The sequence below is a fragment of the Amborella trichopoda genome, chromosome 9 (assembly GCF_054954075.1).
Source record: "Amborella trichopoda isolate Santa Cruz 75 chromosome 9, AtrichopodaSantaCruz75HAP2 v2.0, whole genome shotgun sequence".
NCBI classification, from domain to species: Eukaryota; Viridiplantae; Streptophyta; class Magnoliopsida; order Amborellales; family Amborellaceae; genus Amborella; species Amborella trichopoda.
In genome coordinates, this window is record NC_142344.1 from 605,533 (window position 1) to 623,985 (window position 18,453).

General features: G+C 35.4%; 2 protein-coding genes across 4 annotated transcripts; one reads left to right on the forward strand and one right to left on the reverse strand.

Annotated features, from left to right (window-relative positions):
• Nucleotides 1-529: 529 nt before the first annotated feature.
• MIA40 (Cox19-like CHCH family protein) lies at nucleotides 530-4,775 on the reverse strand. The gene is made up of 5 exons (XM_011626729.3): nucleotides 4,408-4,775; nucleotides 1,754-1,785; nucleotides 1,428-1,553; nucleotides 1,046-1,228; nucleotides 530-764 (listed from the first exon to the last, which is right to left on the reverse strand). Exons 1-4 carry the CDS (start codon nucleotides 4,514-4,516, stop codon nucleotides 1,046-1,048), a joined length of 450 nt encoding a protein of 149 aa, XP_011625031.2. The 5' UTR covers nucleotides 4,517-4,775; the 3' UTR covers nucleotides 530-764.
• A 3,868-nt stretch (nucleotides 4,776-8,643) lies between these two features.
• Nucleotides 8,644-16,980, forward strand: LOC18438399 (polygalacturonase inhibitor (DUF639)). 3 transcript variants are annotated; one of them, XM_088846824.1, is made up of 10 exons: nucleotides 8,762-9,009; nucleotides 10,936-11,170; nucleotides 11,393-11,476; nucleotides 11,770-11,939; nucleotides 12,580-12,722; nucleotides 12,875-13,052; nucleotides 13,177-13,780; nucleotides 14,755-14,867; nucleotides 15,832-16,075; nucleotides 16,575-16,980. In XM_088846824.1, the coding sequence occupies exons 1-10, from the start codon at nucleotides 8,849-8,851 to the stop codon at nucleotides 16,800-16,802; spliced, it is 2,160 nt and encodes a 719-aa protein (XP_088702950.1). In that variant the 5' UTR covers nucleotides 8,762-8,848; the 3' UTR covers nucleotides 16,803-16,980. The 3 variants fall into 3 exon arrangements, with proteins under 3 accessions (XP_088702952.1, XP_088702950.1, XP_088702951.1); XM_088846825.1 differs by lacking the exon at nucleotides 10,936-11,170 and having other exon boundaries at nucleotides 8,771-9,009; XM_088846826.1 differs by lacking the exons at nucleotides 11,770-11,939; nucleotides 12,580-12,722; nucleotides 12,875-13,052; nucleotides 13,177-13,780 and having other exon boundaries at nucleotides 8,644-9,009.
• The last annotated feature ends 1,473 nt before the right edge of the window (nucleotides 16,981-18,453 follow it).

Consider the following 18,453-nt stretch of genomic DNA (forward strand, 5'->3'; position numbering starts at 1 on the left):
TGACAAAATTGCCACAGTGAATATAAATAAGTAGCTTTTTCAATATTAAAACCTAGGTGGACGGGGTGGTGGGGCGCTACAATGGCATGTCTTGAATTTCATTTCTACCAAAAACAGGAAACACTTTTTCTACTTTAGCTACGCAAATGAAAAATATACATTAGGTACAAAAAGATTACAATGGCCCCTAACTATCAAATGTAAAATGGGCCCCCAGCATCAAATGTAAAATTGAGCATTGACCGCACTCAAATTGCAATCAAATTTTTCACAGATTTTGTGCAAAGATATAACACAGCTCAATCATCCAATTTTACATTTGCAATGTGACGTGTTTGAAGTATACTGATACCTTAATCAAATTTGTTCGGAGTTTAGGTGGCTGAGTGCGTTTTTGCCCATAGAAAGCCCATGTTGATGCTTTCCCAAGAATTATTTACTAAATTGAAAGAAATTCAAACCTCACTTTAACCAGCTGAAATAGCACCAAACAAATCACATTTACATGGTGTGCTTAGGGAGGGAGATATTTGGCCTTTAGTTTTCACATAGATTTTGCTAAAGTATACAGAACAAAAAAGTACAAACTTGGCTAAAATTTCATATGGAAAAGAATCAGGTTGAGAATTAGAATATTCATCCAAGGAAAAGTACTTTCCGAGTAGCCTAACTGATGTGTCCCTCTTGATTCTCGGACTTGGGACTTTGGAGCATCTTGAATCACAGCAAATTGAATTTTGCCTCCAATCCATGATTTTGGAACTCTAAAAACATTATGATATGTCAAGAACTAGAATGAATGGCAATAGAACCATTGCCTAAACTCATGTTTCAGATACCCTTCCACTTCAACAAGGTCTTCCATGATTTTTCTAACAAGTACAATTCCTCAATTACTCTTATCAAAAAAGTACAACCATCAATTGCATCAATTATTAACCTATTAAATTCTAAAATGACACTGCAAGTGACTCAGAAAATTTCAAGGAATCTAACAAAAAACGATCTCAAAGAAAGGAACAATGTAAACATTCAAATAGAATACTTATAAGGAGGGCTTTGGAGCCTTAGGCGGTTTAGTATGTAAGGGGGCCTTGATCTTGTATTCTTGTTTATCATCATCCTTTTCTTCTTCAACATCAGATTCCAAATCATATTTGGAAAATGCATCAGGATTCAATGAGATGCAGTTCTGCAAGGCTATAAATGGGTGCACACAGTCCGAACCCTGCAAGAACAAACTCGTATTGACAATCACATGTACACAGACTGACAGACACACAAACATGCATATACATCTATAAAGCGCACGCGCAAATAAAAGATGCAAGGAGAGTACAAAATGCATCCTTAACAGAGACGCCACCCCCAATGATCTCATCTGAATAAAATGTAAAGTAAGATCACAAAGACTTGAGATGTATTACCTTTTCTTCTGCAGTGCTCTTCATGAAACAAAGAAATGCATCGGTAAACTGCAACCCGCAAGGGCCACTTCGCAGATCAGCTATGCAAGGACAATCTAGGGCTTTTTGTGCCCTCACCTCCAGGGACTTAAAAAAATAAAAACTCGGGATTAAAAGATTACAAAGAAAGATGAATAGACCGGATTATAATTCACGTTCATCACAAGAACACTTGATGGCAGTGGATTTCAAAACCAAACTACCCAAAAACGTAATTCCATTTTTGATAATGCAAAAGCAATGTAATTTCATGTATTAAACTTACTAAGCCCTCAAGCGGTACCAACCTCATTCTCATCATCACCGAAAGCAGTGGCCTCTGTTGCATGTAACACATATAAGATTAGAGTGATTATAAGAAAACAGAAGAACAAACTGAAATCACAAAACCATTCATAGATCTCATACAATGAATATGTCAACACAGTTTAATGGTTGAAGCATGCATTCCACAAAGAACTCCTCCAATCTCTAAACTCAAGCAGCACTACAAACTAAGAACAATGCAACTCTTAATGTCAAAGAGCACAAAGACACATTCTTGAAAACATGATCTGTAATAACCCATCCTAACAGTCAATGTTAATATTCTCAAAAAAAAAAAAAACAGTCAATGTTCCCTTCTTCTTTGTTTGAATTCATCAAATAGTTGAAGTGAAACTTGTGCAAGCATCAAATTAGCTCAAATAGAGAGAGTCTCATATGAAGAAATATCAACCCATCAAAAGCAATTGACAGAAGCTCATGTCACGGACTCTCAGACAGAGCCTTCAAGACCACCAGATCGGTACTGCAGACACATCATGGAGGCTTTGGAGCAAATTGCCTTGAGAAAAGAACTGCCGTGCTTTATTTCATCTATGAATCTTAGTGACAGTTATCTCCAATAAATTCATTTTATCTGTATTTATCAAGATAAACTTTAACACTAATAATGTCTCTAATAGTATCCCAGAATTTATAGAAAGAGAAAAACATGTATGTAATCTGAAAGCAAATTAGTACTTTGAATATGAAGGGAACAAAAAAAATCACCTACCTAAAAACCGCTCTAAAATGTCAATAAGGCAAATGAGAAGCAAATTGATAATGGATATGAAGATTAAAGTATTAAATTTGGATAGATATTTTTTATATTTTGATTTGGGATTGTATACTATGAGACCATTTACCATTATTACAAGGAGGTGTCAAATTGGATGGCTTGGGGTGTGTCATGAAGTTCAAGATTTTATTTTTATTTTTAACTTTGAGTGTAGTCAAGGACACACTTACAACTGCCCGATTTAAAATCTCAAGGACAAGAGTGATTGTGATCTCCTTATACTAAAAATAAATGGTCTCATTGTATAATTTTCCTTCTAATTTTGATATAAATTAGAAATTATCGTCAACTTTAGTATTGATAAAAAAATTAATTTATATTTACTAATCTTAATAAAAATTGATTCCATAATAAATACCACAATTATATTGATTACATACATTAAAAGTCCCAGTACTTCTCCAATAAGAAAAGTAATACCATAATATTCGTACAAAATTCCTCAATGATAATATATCCTGCTCATATGTAGCAAAGTATAGGGACCGACCCAACTTTTATCCAAATTTTTCCCTGAAGCATTATGGCACTAAGGTTCACACATGCGTGCGCACAAACACACACACACACACACATATATATATGCATTTTATGGTTTTTTTCTTTTGTGGGGGGAAGGGGGGGGAGGGGGCAGTGGCAGGGGTAGGTTGGGGTTTGGGAGAGCTATATTCTTTAATTGCTTTCAGCAAGTCCCTTTTTTTTTTTTAACATGGTTTTCAGCAAGTCCCTATTAAAATTGAGCTCCCTATTATAATTGAGCAGTTGTTTTGTGAAAAAATCCGAGCTCTCCAATGAAAATTTCTTATTTCTTAATGAAAATAGTTTTAGTCACGTAGAATATCTTCAAGAACAAGTATCTGACACAAATTACAGGGTCCATACATAGTACATAAACGAGCTCAATTTCTATAAGAATCAAAACCAAACACCATCTTACACCCCTGACCTCCTTTTCATTTCACAGGGCAGACCAATCCTCAGTTTTATCAAGCCCATCATCAAATATGTGGATTTGAGGTGCAAAATCATTAGCAGTCAACAGTTATTCCAGCTCAAACCAGCTTAATTAGGAATAAAGGCCATGTCAATTTAACCAGGTCCATAAAGAAATAGCTTTTCACATAAACAAGAAGAATGAGAGTATATTATCAACAAGTACTAGAAAACATGAACTCATGTCAAAATTCAGAAGAGCCCCGAGTACGAGTTGTGTCTGACAGACTCCGCCGAGTCTGTCCATAAAAATAATAAAACAATGGGAACCGGCCAGACTCGCTTGGTTCCCATATGCACCACTTCGGGCTCAGCAGGGTGCCGAGCTCCAGTCCAAGTGGACAGGCCAGAGTTTTCAACTACTGTTTTCAACGCATAGGATCTACCCAAGTCAAGTTCCTGGATTGGGGTGTTGAGTGACAATTGTTCATAGAATTGCACTAATTTATTTTATTTTATTTATTTTAAAAGGTTAACTGCCCAGCAAAAGTATATTATCAATCATGATTCACTACACATAGTAATTTTTAGAATTTGAATTGATACTCAACATATAAGTCAACATTTCTCAAAAAAAAAAAAAATTGATACTCAACCGATTTTTTGTTTTGAAGTGAACATAAAAATTCATTAATATAAACAAATGAAAGGGGACAACTAATCCCTAGGTCGCAAAGAAAATGAAACTGTACAGACTTAAAACATCTACAAATTCATCAAAAATAGAAAAAAAAAAAAAAAGGACTCGTAATCCATAATGCACAGAGAACCCAGATATATGAAGAAAATGAAATAATGGAACCCAAATATATGAGGAAAATGAAATAATGGAAAATGGGTAACCTGCAATTAAAGCCTCCATGGAGGAGGGCTGGTTTTCTTGGGTTTGAACGTTCTTTGTTTGGTTGAGTCGGTCTTCTTCACTCGAGATATCGCTCTGAACTTGACCCATTTGGAAGAGAATACATAAGAGTAGTTATTTAACAGGAGTGAAGAAGATTCAAAGCCTTCTTCACTTGTATAAACCAACCCTAATATGAACCGTTGAAACGGTGATCTAAGCTAAAAAACAGCATATGAGTGGGAAATTAAAGAACGAGCGCATGTGCTTGTATAGAGAATTGACTTAATTGGTGCAAAAGCTGGAAGGGTGTAGGATGAGGTTTATATAAGGCCTAGGTTTTATGAAAACAAAACAAAGCCTCAACTCAAATCCTCAATAAAACACTCTCGGCAATGTAAATACTTTCGGCAATGTAAATTTCCATTATGGCTCTAAAATCAATTTTCAACACTGACAATAAATTTTGGAACTCAAAAAAAGATACAGATCTTGCAGATCGATGAACACTTATTTTTAGGGCGAATGGACAGTCTAGATAATTTGTTATAATTATACTATTTTTTGAACTTGATATCCTATGTTTTTCTTACAACCATAATGTTCAATCGTTGTAAAGGTTTTCCAATACTTGAATTATAATTTTCGATGAGGTATGAGATGAAGCAGTATTTATTTTGTTAGTGCTGCAACCCAGTCAAACCATTTTTTTTTTTTTATTTCCGAATAAGCTCAACATATATTTTTTGAGTGAGTAAGCGGGGAGAGGGCCCCACCTGTAATAGGAATTGAACCATTTTTTTAAAAAAAAGATTTCGTACAGATCCCTAATTCCCCATCTTATTTCACGGTAGACCCTCTTTCAATTTTTCTTTCATGGGGCATAAAAAAACTTTTCAGTATTTCACCGTACCCCTTCATCTCTTCTCTCCCACGTTTATTGACTTTTGGCCACAAAAACTAGCCCTAACAAATTGTTTTCTTCCATCTCAATCACTTAGCTACTTAAAGTATAAAATAGGGTTAAAAAGGTTTTTGGATTGAGATAGAATAAAACAATTTGTTGGAGCTAGTTTTTGTGGCCAAAAGTGAATAAACGTGGAAAAAAAGAGATGAGAGGGTACAGTGAAATACTCGAGGGTTTTTTTATTCCGCTTGAAAGAAAAATAGAAATAGGGTCTACAGTGAAATAATATAGGGAATTAGGGGGTCTGTATGAAATTTTTCCTTCTTTTTTTATCTTATTTTTGAATAAGCCCAACATATATTTTTTGAGTGAGTAAGTGGGGAGAGGGTCCCCCACTTGTAATAGGAATTGAGCCTAAGACGTAGATGACGTAGCGTCGTTACAAATCGTCAAGTGCAAAACAATTAAGCCATGCTATTTTCTTTATAGAATTCACCTTTTTATTTTTTGGATGAGTCGGTGGGGAGAGAGCTCCCACATTTGGTAGGAATTGAGCCTAAAACGTAGATGATGTAGCGTCGTTACAAATGGTCAAGTGCAAAACAATTAAGCCATGCTATTTTCTTTATAGAATTCACCTTTTCATTTTTTGGATGAGTCGGTGGGGAGAGAGCTCCCACAGTTTGTAGAAATTGAGCCTAATCGATGAGGAGAGAGCTCCCACATTTGGTAGGAATTGAGCCTAAGACGTAGATGACGTAGCATCGTTACAAATGGTGAAGTACAAAACAATTAAGCCATGCTATTTTTTTTATAGAATTCACCTTTTTCATTTTTTGGATGAGTTGGTGGGGAGAGAGCTCCCACATTTGGTAGGAATTGAGCCTAAGAGGTAGCACTGCATATCATCAAGTGCTAACCAATTTAGCCCGGTCTCTTTTCCTAAGCCCACCATATATTGTTCCAATCAAAATTCAAATTGCCCATCAAACAACACGTCTTTATGGGATTTTGGAATTTTTGGAAGGACAATATTTTTACAAGGCTTAGGCTTTATGAAAAAGAAAACAAGCCTCACATCAAATATTCTAAGCAAAGCATTTAGGCAACAAAAATCTCTATGATGACTTTAAAATCAATTTTTACTGCTGACAATGAAATTCGAAACTCAAAAAATAATACAGATCTTGTGGATCTATAAACACTTACTCTTGGGGCCAAATAAATAGTCTAGATAATTTGTTATAATACACGCCATTTTTAGAGCTAGAAATAATTTTTCTTTTAACTACATAAATGTTCAAGCCATGATGATCGTTATAAAGGTTTTTAATACTTCAGTTGCAAGTTTTGATGAATTATAATGTGGAGATTTTACTTATTTTGATAGGGCTGCATCCCTATCAAACTGTTTTCCTTTATCAAATCATATTCATAGGGAAATGTTAATAGTTCAACCTTTAGGGCGGGTCTGATACAAAAAAAAGAATTCTGATTGTTTAGAAGTCTATATAAGGAATCATTCGACATAAAACCTTGGTAATCAAGAGCAAATATATTGTGCTGCCATAGGGGCACATTGTATATCTATTCGCTCGCTCAAAACACCTATATGAAGATTTTTTTGGTTTAACATTTGGAGAACTGCATGAGAATTACTAGATTATTGTTTTAAAAAGAACAAAAAAATGAATTTTGCTCTTTGTAACACTTAGATCTAGCCCTTAAAAAAGTTGGACAGTCACTATTCATTACTGAGGCATTAGTTTAAAATTGGACAGTCACTATTCATTATTGAGGCATTAGTTTTTTTCTTATGCATAGAGTTCATTTCAGATTTTTTTTTTCATTGTAGTTAGTCTATGGGTTGTAGAGATTACATCCCCAAATTTGGAGATCTAAAAAGTACCCTAGTACGTGTTTTACCCGAGGGAATAAATAGACAGCATACTCCCGAGGGAGTAGGAAACCTTTTGGGGATCAAGAAATAAACTTATTCTAGATCCTATAAGTCTATGAAATAGCATGGACATAATCTGAAATTGCATTTGGTGGTGATAGACATACAAACCTAACTACTTTATTTATGATGGATTAACAGAGTGCTTTCTTGAATACACTAATAGTCAGAAAATTGGTCGGTTTCCTTCGAATGCCAAATGTTGAAATACTGCACTCTTAGCATGTCGTACTTATATCAAAAAATAAGATTTCTTTTGGGAGAATAAGTAGGTTTACATATCTATGCACTCCCTTCATGGAAAAGTATACAATGACATGATTTACCTTTGGTACAAGATGGTCACAGTTAATCTTGACCATTGCATATGTAATTGGATGATTGCATTATTTCATTAACCAAATACAAACTTCAAAATAAAATTTATCGAATTTTACGACACTCCCTAATTATCAGATCTCACATCATTACAAATAATTTTGACTTTCTTGTGTCAAAGGTAAATGGTCTCATTGTATGCAATCCCCCTTTAAATAGGATCAAGTTGAGATGCTTCGCTTAGTGACATCTAAACTACAATTTATCAATCAAACCTGTTGAACTGCGAACGAGGCCTCAAACTAGTTTGGTCCGATCAAAACCAGATCTTAAGAGAAAAATAAAAGTGGCCTAACTTTTGGATGTTCAATTCAAAGTATGGGACCTCCTTTGTTTGGGTGAATAAAGTATGGGACCTCATAATATTTTTGCCTTCTCTTCAAAAATACTCATTTGATGTTTGGATCCCAAAATTTAGGCTTAAGAAAAATTTCCTGAAGTAGGTATTATGCTGGAACAATATAATATGGTCCATAGGGAATTTGCTCCCATAGGGATTCTTCTTATTCTAAAATTTGATGGGTACATATGGCATACTTTGGGGAGCAAATTATATATGGTTATCAAGATGAGACCGAATTGGTGGTCTGATCGGTTGGACTACAGACTAATTACCGTATTTAATTTGATCCAAGATAAAATTTAGGTTTGTTAAAAAATTAATAAAAGCTAATGTTCAATCAATTTTGGACAGTTCGTTTTAACCTATTTTAATATATTATATGTTTTAAACAGTCATATTTATTTTTTTATTTTTTCTAAAATCCGATCAAACTTGATTGATTAATTAAATTTTACTAGACCAAACCTCTTACTATCTCGATAGTGATGACACTAATATCATACGCTTCTTAACACAAAGACTTTCAAAGATTTTCCTTGATACGAAAATTTGAGATCCATTTTACTATACAACTATTTTTGGCGAGAAAGAAAATGAGCTGGTAAACCTTAATCTTAGAAAGCACTGACCGTTCAAAATCACAAATATTGAATCGCATTGGTTACCGGTTCTCGCGGGAGCATGTTCGTGCATTTTTATAACGAGACTTTGAATTTTGAAATGGAAAACTGGATTGGAGCGCGGGGCGCCACGTCAGCGCCACGTATATATGAGAAGCGCTCAGACGCTTGGCTGAAACTCGAGAGAACAACAAAAAAAAGGGGTAGGGCATTTTCTCTGCAATTTTTTGGCGCAATGAGGAAAGGGTTAACGGCGACTATGAGAAAGCACAACTCCATCAAATCAATATTTGGAGCCGGAAAGAAACCCAAAATATCAGATGGTGATAAACCTCTTGAAAATCCCATCCCTCGGCTATCGGCCATTGCCAATTCAGTGGTTTCTCGTTGTTCCAGGTGGGAGCTCTTCCTCCATTTGTATCGACTTTTCATTATGGTAAAAAGTGCGAGGAATTGATAATGGGGTTTCTTCAATTTATGTTATTATAGTTGTGTATTGATTTCATTGTATCTAAGATGGCGGATAAGCGGCCTTCAAATGTGCCAATGCGGAATTTGTTTTCTTCGTTCTTGTATGCTTCTATTGAATTTTTCTTCTCCTTCTCTTTTCTTTTTTTTGTTCGTCTTTGGGGAAATTCAGTCCTATGGAAGTGTCTTTGATTTTTTGTTTGATTGGTAATTGTTCTATGGAAGTTAGATGCGTACTTTTCTTAGAGTACCTAATAAAGGTCGAAAACCAGAATTAGGGTCTTGGATTGCCATTATCTCTGTGTAATGATAAATTTTCCATGAATACTACCATTGACTTGGGAATTGAGAGCCATTTGTTTATGTTATGCTTGTGTAAGGAATAATTATGAGAATGATGCTTTTTATGTTTGTTGAGGAAACTCTACAATAAGGCTGTTTACCTTTGGTACAAAAAGATCAAAATCACCTCTAGCTACTACATGTGAAATTGGGGAATGGAGGGTGTGCCATTGACTGCACTAAAAGTCCAAGAAAGTTCTTTGGACTTTGTGTATAAAAGGTAATGGTATCTTTGCGTGCAATCCCTTTACTTTTTTTATTGCCTTTTGTGTAGATCAGTAGTAGGATTTGTTTGAAACAGGGATGTGATCTTGCAATCATTACCAACTTGGACGATGCAAGCTGCAGCCTGAGTTCTAGAATGATGCTTATTTACATGGAATGAGTAATAATAATTATCAGATTGATGCTTACATACTTGTAATTACATGCTTCAGAATTATGTGGTGATTTCTATTCTTAGATGCTTAATACTCAATATTTTTTATCATTAGACAAGGTTTTCACTAGCAAGAAGATTAAAAGTATATCATGCGATGAATTGTAAATGTACTGTTGCTATTTATTTAGTTTATCCTTAGGTCTAGTGTCTATCCATCATTCATAATTGGGGATCATCTAGAGTGTGGTTCATGCCAAGAGTTAGAACAAGAGCACGTAGGCTGGCATCGTTATTAGAATATAATATTCTAAATGGATTTTAATATGTTGCTGATGATCATATTTCCAAGGATTTCATGTAAATTTTTCAGTGCGTTGACAATGTCATGTGAGATCTCTATTTGTGCAATGTATCATTTCCATAGAAAGGTGAAGAGGCACGTGAGTGAGGCAGCTATTTTTAGTGTTGGATGATCTTGTTTAAGGTTGTAGACCATTATCTGGGTTTCACTTCAGCTCACATGGTTTGCAAGACTTTAGGCACTTTGCCAATTACTAAGTGAAATGAGCCAATTGTTATATGATTACTCACTCCTTTCACAACACTCCTTAATTCTAAGATTTTACTGTTAGCTGTGATGCTAGCAGGCTGTTTGCAAAGAATTTATATTGCAAAATGTTGGCATCAGCCTATTGATCACTGGAATTGATAGTCTATGTTATCATTTGACATTGTGGTTGATCATGCAATTTATTTCATGCATTAGGTTGCTTCTTTCCAATACGGGACTTAGTTTTAAGTAATAGTGCTTCCAAGCTTGTTTTTTCCTTCTTCATAGCAATTGGGCTTCCAGACAATGATGTTATTATGCTTGGCTTCCAGACTATGATGTTGTGACTATGTTCTGAATCTCTCTCTCTCTCTCTCTCTCTCGCTCTCTCTCTCTCTCTCTTTCTCTCTCTCTCTCTCTCTCTCTCTCTCTTTCTCTCTCTCTCTCTCTCTCTCTCTCTCTCTCACAGATACAGCAGTTGTTTATTGTCTTATGTCCTCACTACCACAAAATTGGTAGCTTCCATTCCCATTTCATTCATTGACTTGAGCATAAAAGTGGTGTTATCATGCAATTGCAGGATTCTTCTTCTCTCACCTGAACAACTGCAGCAACAATTTGAGACTAAGATTTCCGATAATGTCAAGAAACCTTCTTCTTATGCTCGGAATCTTTTAGAATTTTGCTCCTACAGAGCACTAGGTGTACTGACTCAATGTCCAGATCACTTATGTGATAAGGATTTCAGGCGCTTGACATTTGATATGATGCTTGCTTGGGAAGACCCTGCTATTGGCAGTGAATCTTTAATCAAAGTGAGATAAACAATTGTTGTCGCAATGAATACTCATCAGCTTGTACAAGTTGCACTTCTTTGTATTTCACTCCCTTTCTTCTTATTAATGGAATAATCTTGGTACTGCTACTAGTTATGGCCTCATTTTAAGGGTTCTCTTAGAAATGCATATGGTAGCACACAGAGATTATGCCTAGTACATTGTACACCTCCTTAATTTATTTGGTCATCTTTTTGACAGGAGGCTCCACCTCGGAAGTTCCCAAGTGATGATGAAGATGTGGGATCTTTATTTTATTTGAATTCCATTAGCATGGCAGTTCAGGTTAGTTTTTTTTCTCTGAGACTTATGATACTTCCCATGTTTTTCTTTCCCCTTTTTATAAATAGACTTCTCATGTTTCTTTGTTGCCTTTCTCACTAATTTTATATTCTAATTATAAAATATGCATCTTCTGTCTATGACAATTACATACGCTTCTGTGTAGAAACTGCTGCATGTTGTATATGTTATTAGGACATCAGGTTACTTGTGTGAACAGAAAATACCATGTTCTTTCTTCTATCAATAGCTAGCAAGTATCAATATTATCTCTACATTTTGTTTTGCTTGTCTAGGTAGACAAAAAGAAAACTGTTGGGCCAGAGGCTTTCTCACGAATTGCTCCTGCTTGTCCAGCTGTGGCAGATATAATCACTGTTCACAATCTTTTCGATGCACTGACGAGTTCTTCCAGGGGACAACTCCATTTTCTTGTATATGACAAATACCTTGGAAGCCTTGACAAGTATGCATCTTACTTTGTATGCTGCACTCAATTGAGAAGCTATTTAATTGTGTCAAATATTTCTCAACTGCTATGGAACATAGTGATTGATATTTTCACCATGCGTATAAAGGGCAGCCTTCAACAAAAATATGAAAATGAAATGCTGATATGAGATTCATGAATCTGAATTGGGCTAATGAATTGGGGGTGATCTTAATATTAAATGCACGCTATTGTCAAAGAGGTTCAAGAACATTTCTTGGTGAAACAAACCGAGATATGCTCTCGATAATTTTATGGCAAATGGAGTAAGCCATCAGTGCAAGAGCCCTATGCAAGAGGTTGCTACTTAAACAGGAGTTGTAGATTATCTAGAATGTTCTAGAAAATCTATGTCCTGCAATTGGACTGCAGTGAATTCACATGTTCATTAATAGTTGTTCCTTGGCTGGGGAGTTTTCTGTAGACATTGGCACATCTCAAGTATTACAGAGGCTTTTTTGTGTTTATTTAGAAAGATGCTAGTTGCGGGTCCAATTTAAGTTTTGCAAGGGAATTTATCAAATGCAAAACCAACAAGTGTAGCAGTTCAGTAATAGGCATGATATGTCAGGGCGCACATGATTTCTAGTGATGAATATCTGTTTGTGTACTATAGAGCAATTAAATATGCAAAGAGCTTATCAGGGCCTCCATTGGCTTCGAGCCTTCCACTTGAAGAGGGAGAAATCATCCTAGATGTTGATGGCAATGTTCCTATTCAACCAGTATTTCAACACATAGGAATATCTGCATGGCCTGGTGAGCATTATTTAATGTGAAACCCTTCTATTCTGAAATACCACACTTCACTTGATCAGATTGCTTTTTGCCTCCCTGATGTTATGTTCTAAGGCAATAGCTTTTCTTTCTGCTTATCTGTTGGATAACTTAAGAAGCTCTATTTGTGGCAGGGCGCTTAACATTGACTAATCGCGCTTTATACTTTGAGTCATTGGGAGTAGGCTTATATGATAAACCTGTTAAATATGACTTATCAGAAGACTTGAAACAAGTGGTAAAACCTGATTTGACTGGACCATTGGGTGCACGGCTCTTTGACAAGGCTGTGATATATAAGTCAACATCTGTGTATGTTTGTACTTTTCATTATCAAATGTTTTTTTCTCTCTATCATACATTTTAAAAAATGGGTCTCTCTACTTTGTCAATGCATGCGGATCTTGAAACAATCTCTAACAAAAACATTCTACAGAACAGAGCCCGTTTTGATGGAATTCCCTGAATTTAAAGGTCATTCACGACGTGACTACTGGTTGGAAATTATTCGAGAGGTATTGCATGTGAATAGATTTATAAGGAAGTTCCATCTTGAAGATATTCCACATGCAGAGGCACTCTCAAAGGCAATATTAGGCATTTTTCGCTTTCGTGCAGTGAAGGAAGCTTTCCATATCTGGCCATCCAGTTTCAAAACACCTCTTACTTTCAACTTAGCTGAAAAACTTCCACGAGGGGATAAAATTTTGGAAGCCCTATCAAATCTCCTGGAGCTGCTTAGTACTGGAAGATCTGATGATAAGATGGAAACATTAGAGAATGCCACAAAGCATTCGTCTGGTTCATATAAGGCATCATCTTTGTCAACACTGGCAAAACTTGGCTTCACACTAATTAAGGAGATAGATACTTTTGAAAAGGCACCATTTTTGGATGGAAACATCATTGTTGGTGAGACTGATACTCTTGAATTGGCAGTGAGAAAGTCAAAATATGACCTAGGAAGAGCTCAGGCAGCACATGAAACTGTAAACCAAGTGAAAGTGGAGGGGATCGATACTAATTTGGCCGTAATGATGGTATGTAGTGGTATGTTCACCAGTTGCTTTTGTAATTTCAGTTTATCCCCTGTAATATAGTTGAATCAGAAAGTGATTCAGCTGGTTAGGCAAGTGGGATTTTTCTTTGTTTATTTGTATGCATTTTTGGGGATTTCTTAATTTAAACGACAAAAGTAGACAAAGAGTCAGCTAGTATGGTAGGCAAAACGCAAAATACAAAAATGTAGGATGGGATTTTTTTGGTTAGTCTAGCCGGGGAAAGGACATTACCCTTCCAGTTCACCACTTTGGCATGCCATGACTAAATTGGGTTATGGTTCTGTTGAATCTGGTTGCACCTGCCAAATTGGCTATTTTTTACTAATGCCTGCATGATTGTATGTCAAATTGGCAAATGGTTAATCTATTTAGGTAAATTTGAATACAAAAAGCACAACAACAGTTGTGACTGTTTTCTGAGGATGATGTAAGGTGCATCTTTCCCATTTTAGGCAATTTTTTAGCTTGTCTGCATAAAAATATTTTTCTGACAAAACTATGCTTCTTCCAATTTTTCCCTAGTGATTTCTTGTACATTTTTTTCCCTACAAGGAACTTATGGGTTTTATGGAATATGCGGTATAGCCCCGCGATTGCCGGTCTCAAGCCCAGATGAGAGAGGAGGGTTGTGTTAGGTTGGCAGCCAGTGGAAAAGTTTGGCTACATCCCTATTATGAATCCTGATCCAACATTATTAGCCAATCCTAAGTAGTCAGGACAAGGCTCAGATGATGATGGAATATGCTGTGTAAATAAATATTTTTAATCTGTTTTAATTACCCATAAAAAATTGTTTCATAGTAGCCTGCAGCTTTAGATACATGTGGATTTGTATGAAGTTCTAATAGATATGAGCAATTTTGGCCGCTCAGTATTATCGACTGTAAAGCTGCTATTTATTTGGTTTTGATGGCATGCGAATGCTTTCAAATGTCATGTTTTGATACTTTCAGGAATTACTTTTCCCTGTGACTGAATCAGCAAAACAGATCCACTTCTTGGTCTCATGGGAAGACACCTTCAAGTCCACTGTGTTTCTGGTCATATTCTGTTATGCCATCTTCTGGTAATTCTTTTTACGCAGTTTCTTAGTAGTAACTACTTTTCTTCTTTCAGTTGTATAATTCACTTTAATTTGCTTTACTATTTTATAAAATAAATTAATATATCTGTTTTATTCTACATTTACTAAGCAGAATTAAGGGTAGAGACATGTGGCATTCAAAAAGAAATGGCCCTATGGAGAGAGTGAGTTTGAAGTTGAGGGGGAACCTACAAAGTGGCAGTTTAGAGTAACCTACCTCCCAATCCAATTCAATCTCTATCTCCTCTTATGATAAACAACTTCATTTGGTATTTGATTGGGAATATTTAGTAGGTAATCTAATTCGAAAATGAAACTTTTCCTTTAAGAAATACTTTATCTTTATCTGAACTTAAAAGAGTAAATATTTTGGATGTAAATGGTGACTCACTCATTTTTGTTTTGGATTATTAACTTTATTTGAAACCAAATACCTAATCCCCAATTTTAGGATTTTGTTTTTGGAAAAAAATTATGTTTTTTAACCCCTTTGAGATGTAATCATAGTACTTGTAACCTCTTGCTAGTAAGTTTTTATGCACTCATCTAGACCACTCATCTAGACCACCGCTGGATGATGTCAACACAGTGACTCTCTCTCTCTCTCTCTCTCTCTCTCTCTCTCTCACACTCTCTCTCTCTCTCATACAATGGTTTATGCATGCGTCCTTATGCAAACTCAGATTTATGCAATACGCAAGCTGAATGTTGACATTTAATGTATAGGAATCCTTGGATTTTTTATCTATTTTGCTAAAACACTGCAATTTCGTTTGATTCTTGGGTCCCTGAATCAGAATTATGCATAATTATTTGAAGAATGATTCCTCTGTATTTCTATATTTTAGCGATTCTCTCACTACTTGAAAGTAGTTGTTTCTATAGGTTATAACATGGCACATGGATCACAAAGACTTGCACTTTGACCCATATCTACGGCTTACAGGGGCTGGATAAAGTACTTCATGCCTTGCATTTTCCTTATCCTTGCTAGTCTAATGCTTTGGCATAAGTATCGGAACAAAGGGAAGCAATTGGAAGCTTTCAAGGTTACACCTCCTCCTGCTCGGAACCCTGTAGAACAGCTTCTATTGTTGCAGGACACTATTTCTCAATTTGAAGCTCTTGTCCAAGAAGGGAACATCGTGCTCCTCAAATTAAGAGCTCTCTTGTTCGCTCTTCTTCCAAGGGTATGGACCTCGTTTGTTCTTCTTGATCTCTCTGTTATTGATTCATGATTTTCTTTCAGCTGGCTTTCATGATATTCTAAAGATACAGCTATCTCGACCTGAATTTGAAAGTGGAACAAAACTCTCTCTCTCTCTCTCTCTCTCTCTCTTCATTGGCTGCTACCATGGGTAATAAAAATTTGTTTCTTATGCTCACCGGTAAATGTGCAGTGTTGAGGAAATAATCAATTATCATTTAGAGATATCATCATAGATAAAAATGTGTGTCTTATGCTCACTGGTAAATGCGCACTGGGTTGAGGAAATAATCAATTATCATTTAGAGATATCATCATGGTTTTATGCGGAAGTTGAATCACATAGCAATATACATTACAATGAATAATGTATCATTTGTTTGTTTGGAAGTGCTGAACTCTACAGCTACGTAACTTGTCCATTATAAATGATATTGATGACGACTTTGTCATGTGAGGCATAATTCATTGTTTAATTGTAGGCGACAGACGAGGCTGCTCTTGTGTTGATCATCCTGACGATGGTGTTTATGTTGGTGCCCCTGAATTCTATCATTATGCTGGTATTTCTTGAGGTTTATACAAGAGAAATGCCTCGGAGGAAGGCAAGCAGTGAGAAGCTGATCCGAAGATTGAAGGAATGGTGGGTTAGAATACCTGCTGCTCCTGTTCAGCTTATTAAGCCTGAGGACGACAAGAAAAAGGAGTAACAAACTCTTGGACAACATCCTTCACCAGTGATCCTACAAATCTCTCTCTCTCACCTTTTGTGTATGCATATCTTATTTTTTACCATCATTGCTTCTTGTATATCATTGAGTTATTGCAGCGAGTATTAGGTTATCAGATTTTGGCAGTTATATCAGAATTCTAAATCCTTCCCAGAAAGCAGCTCAACTGAGATCTCTGAGTTTTTAAATACAGAGCGCACGCGGACTTCTCATAAATGGTAACCAAAAAGTAGCAGAAGCCCCATGCTGCATATACCTGAATTTGTATATATTTTTCATGCGAGTGATAAAAGTTGTGTTTTTCAAAATTTTGTTTTGATAATTTTAACTAATAGTTTATAATAATATTTTATAGAAAAAAGATGGCAGGGTGCACTATTTATTTCCGAATTTTCTGGAATTTAAGATTTATCATTTAATGAGAGAAAATTCGTGGTTCTCCTTCCATTATCCTCACAAGTGTTGAGAAAAACAGGATTATGAGGAAGAAAAAGAACTGAGATTAAAAAAGAAGAAGGAATGCAGTGGAGCTATTTTAGCAGGGTTTATTTTTTGTTTTTTGAAAACCATTTCTTCATTAAAGGACTCCCAAAATTTTGAAAATAAGCTTTTTGTAGTCAAAATTAGTTATATTTAGTTGCCTTATTGTAGATACTGAGACAAATAGATATTTCTAACTATGATACATAAATGATAGTCAATGCTCATCTTTTATTCGAACTGTGGGTGAAAAAGATAATGTTTTTTCACATCCGCGCCTTTGTTATTTTTGCCTCTTCAAATAACCATATGCGTTTGGGGGATAGGAAATAGTAAAATGCTAAGATTCTAAATTAAAAAAAATTACTGTTACTCAAGGAGAGACTTTCTTAAAATGATCTAGCCTCTGTCTCTCTCTCTACCACCTAGATCTCTAGGTTAGCAAAGATTATATGCTCCCGGGAGCATATCTTATATGTTCTAATAGTTTCTAAATCAAGAGTGTTTTTAGGACCTCTAATTTTGAGCGTTTCGAAGGCTACTTGTGGATATAAGCCTCAAGAACCTCAAAAAAGGAAAAGAAACTCTCATTTTAGATGCACTTCAAAAATATGGTTTATTAGTGGAGACCATCCAACTTTTGAATGGACAAATTAATTGAGCTAAATGGCACAATTAGGTTATATTATTAAGGGATCATATACAAAGAGATCATTTATCTTTTGTATATGAAGATCACAATCATTCTTGTCGTTTAAATTTTAAATAAGTGTTTGTAAGAGTATTATTGAATAGACACAAAGTTTCAAAACAAAATTCACGAACTTCGTGACTCATCGCAAGCCATCCAATTTGTCATCTAATGAGTGTGAATGATTGTAACTTCTATATACAAAAGATAAATAGTTTCTTTGTAGACGACCCTTATTATTAAATGTAGTAATGTACTATGTATACTAAATTTCAGTTCCAAAACAAGGATTTTATCTAATCAAGATCAAGCTACTTGAGTTAAGTCAAAGAATATAAATGCCCTTGCTTGTTCTATATGTGCTTCAAACTCATAACAAGACATTTCAAAGTAAAATAAGTTATAAGATCAAAGTCTTTTTTTTTTTTTCTTTTTCTTTTAAGTAGATTAGTCCCCTAA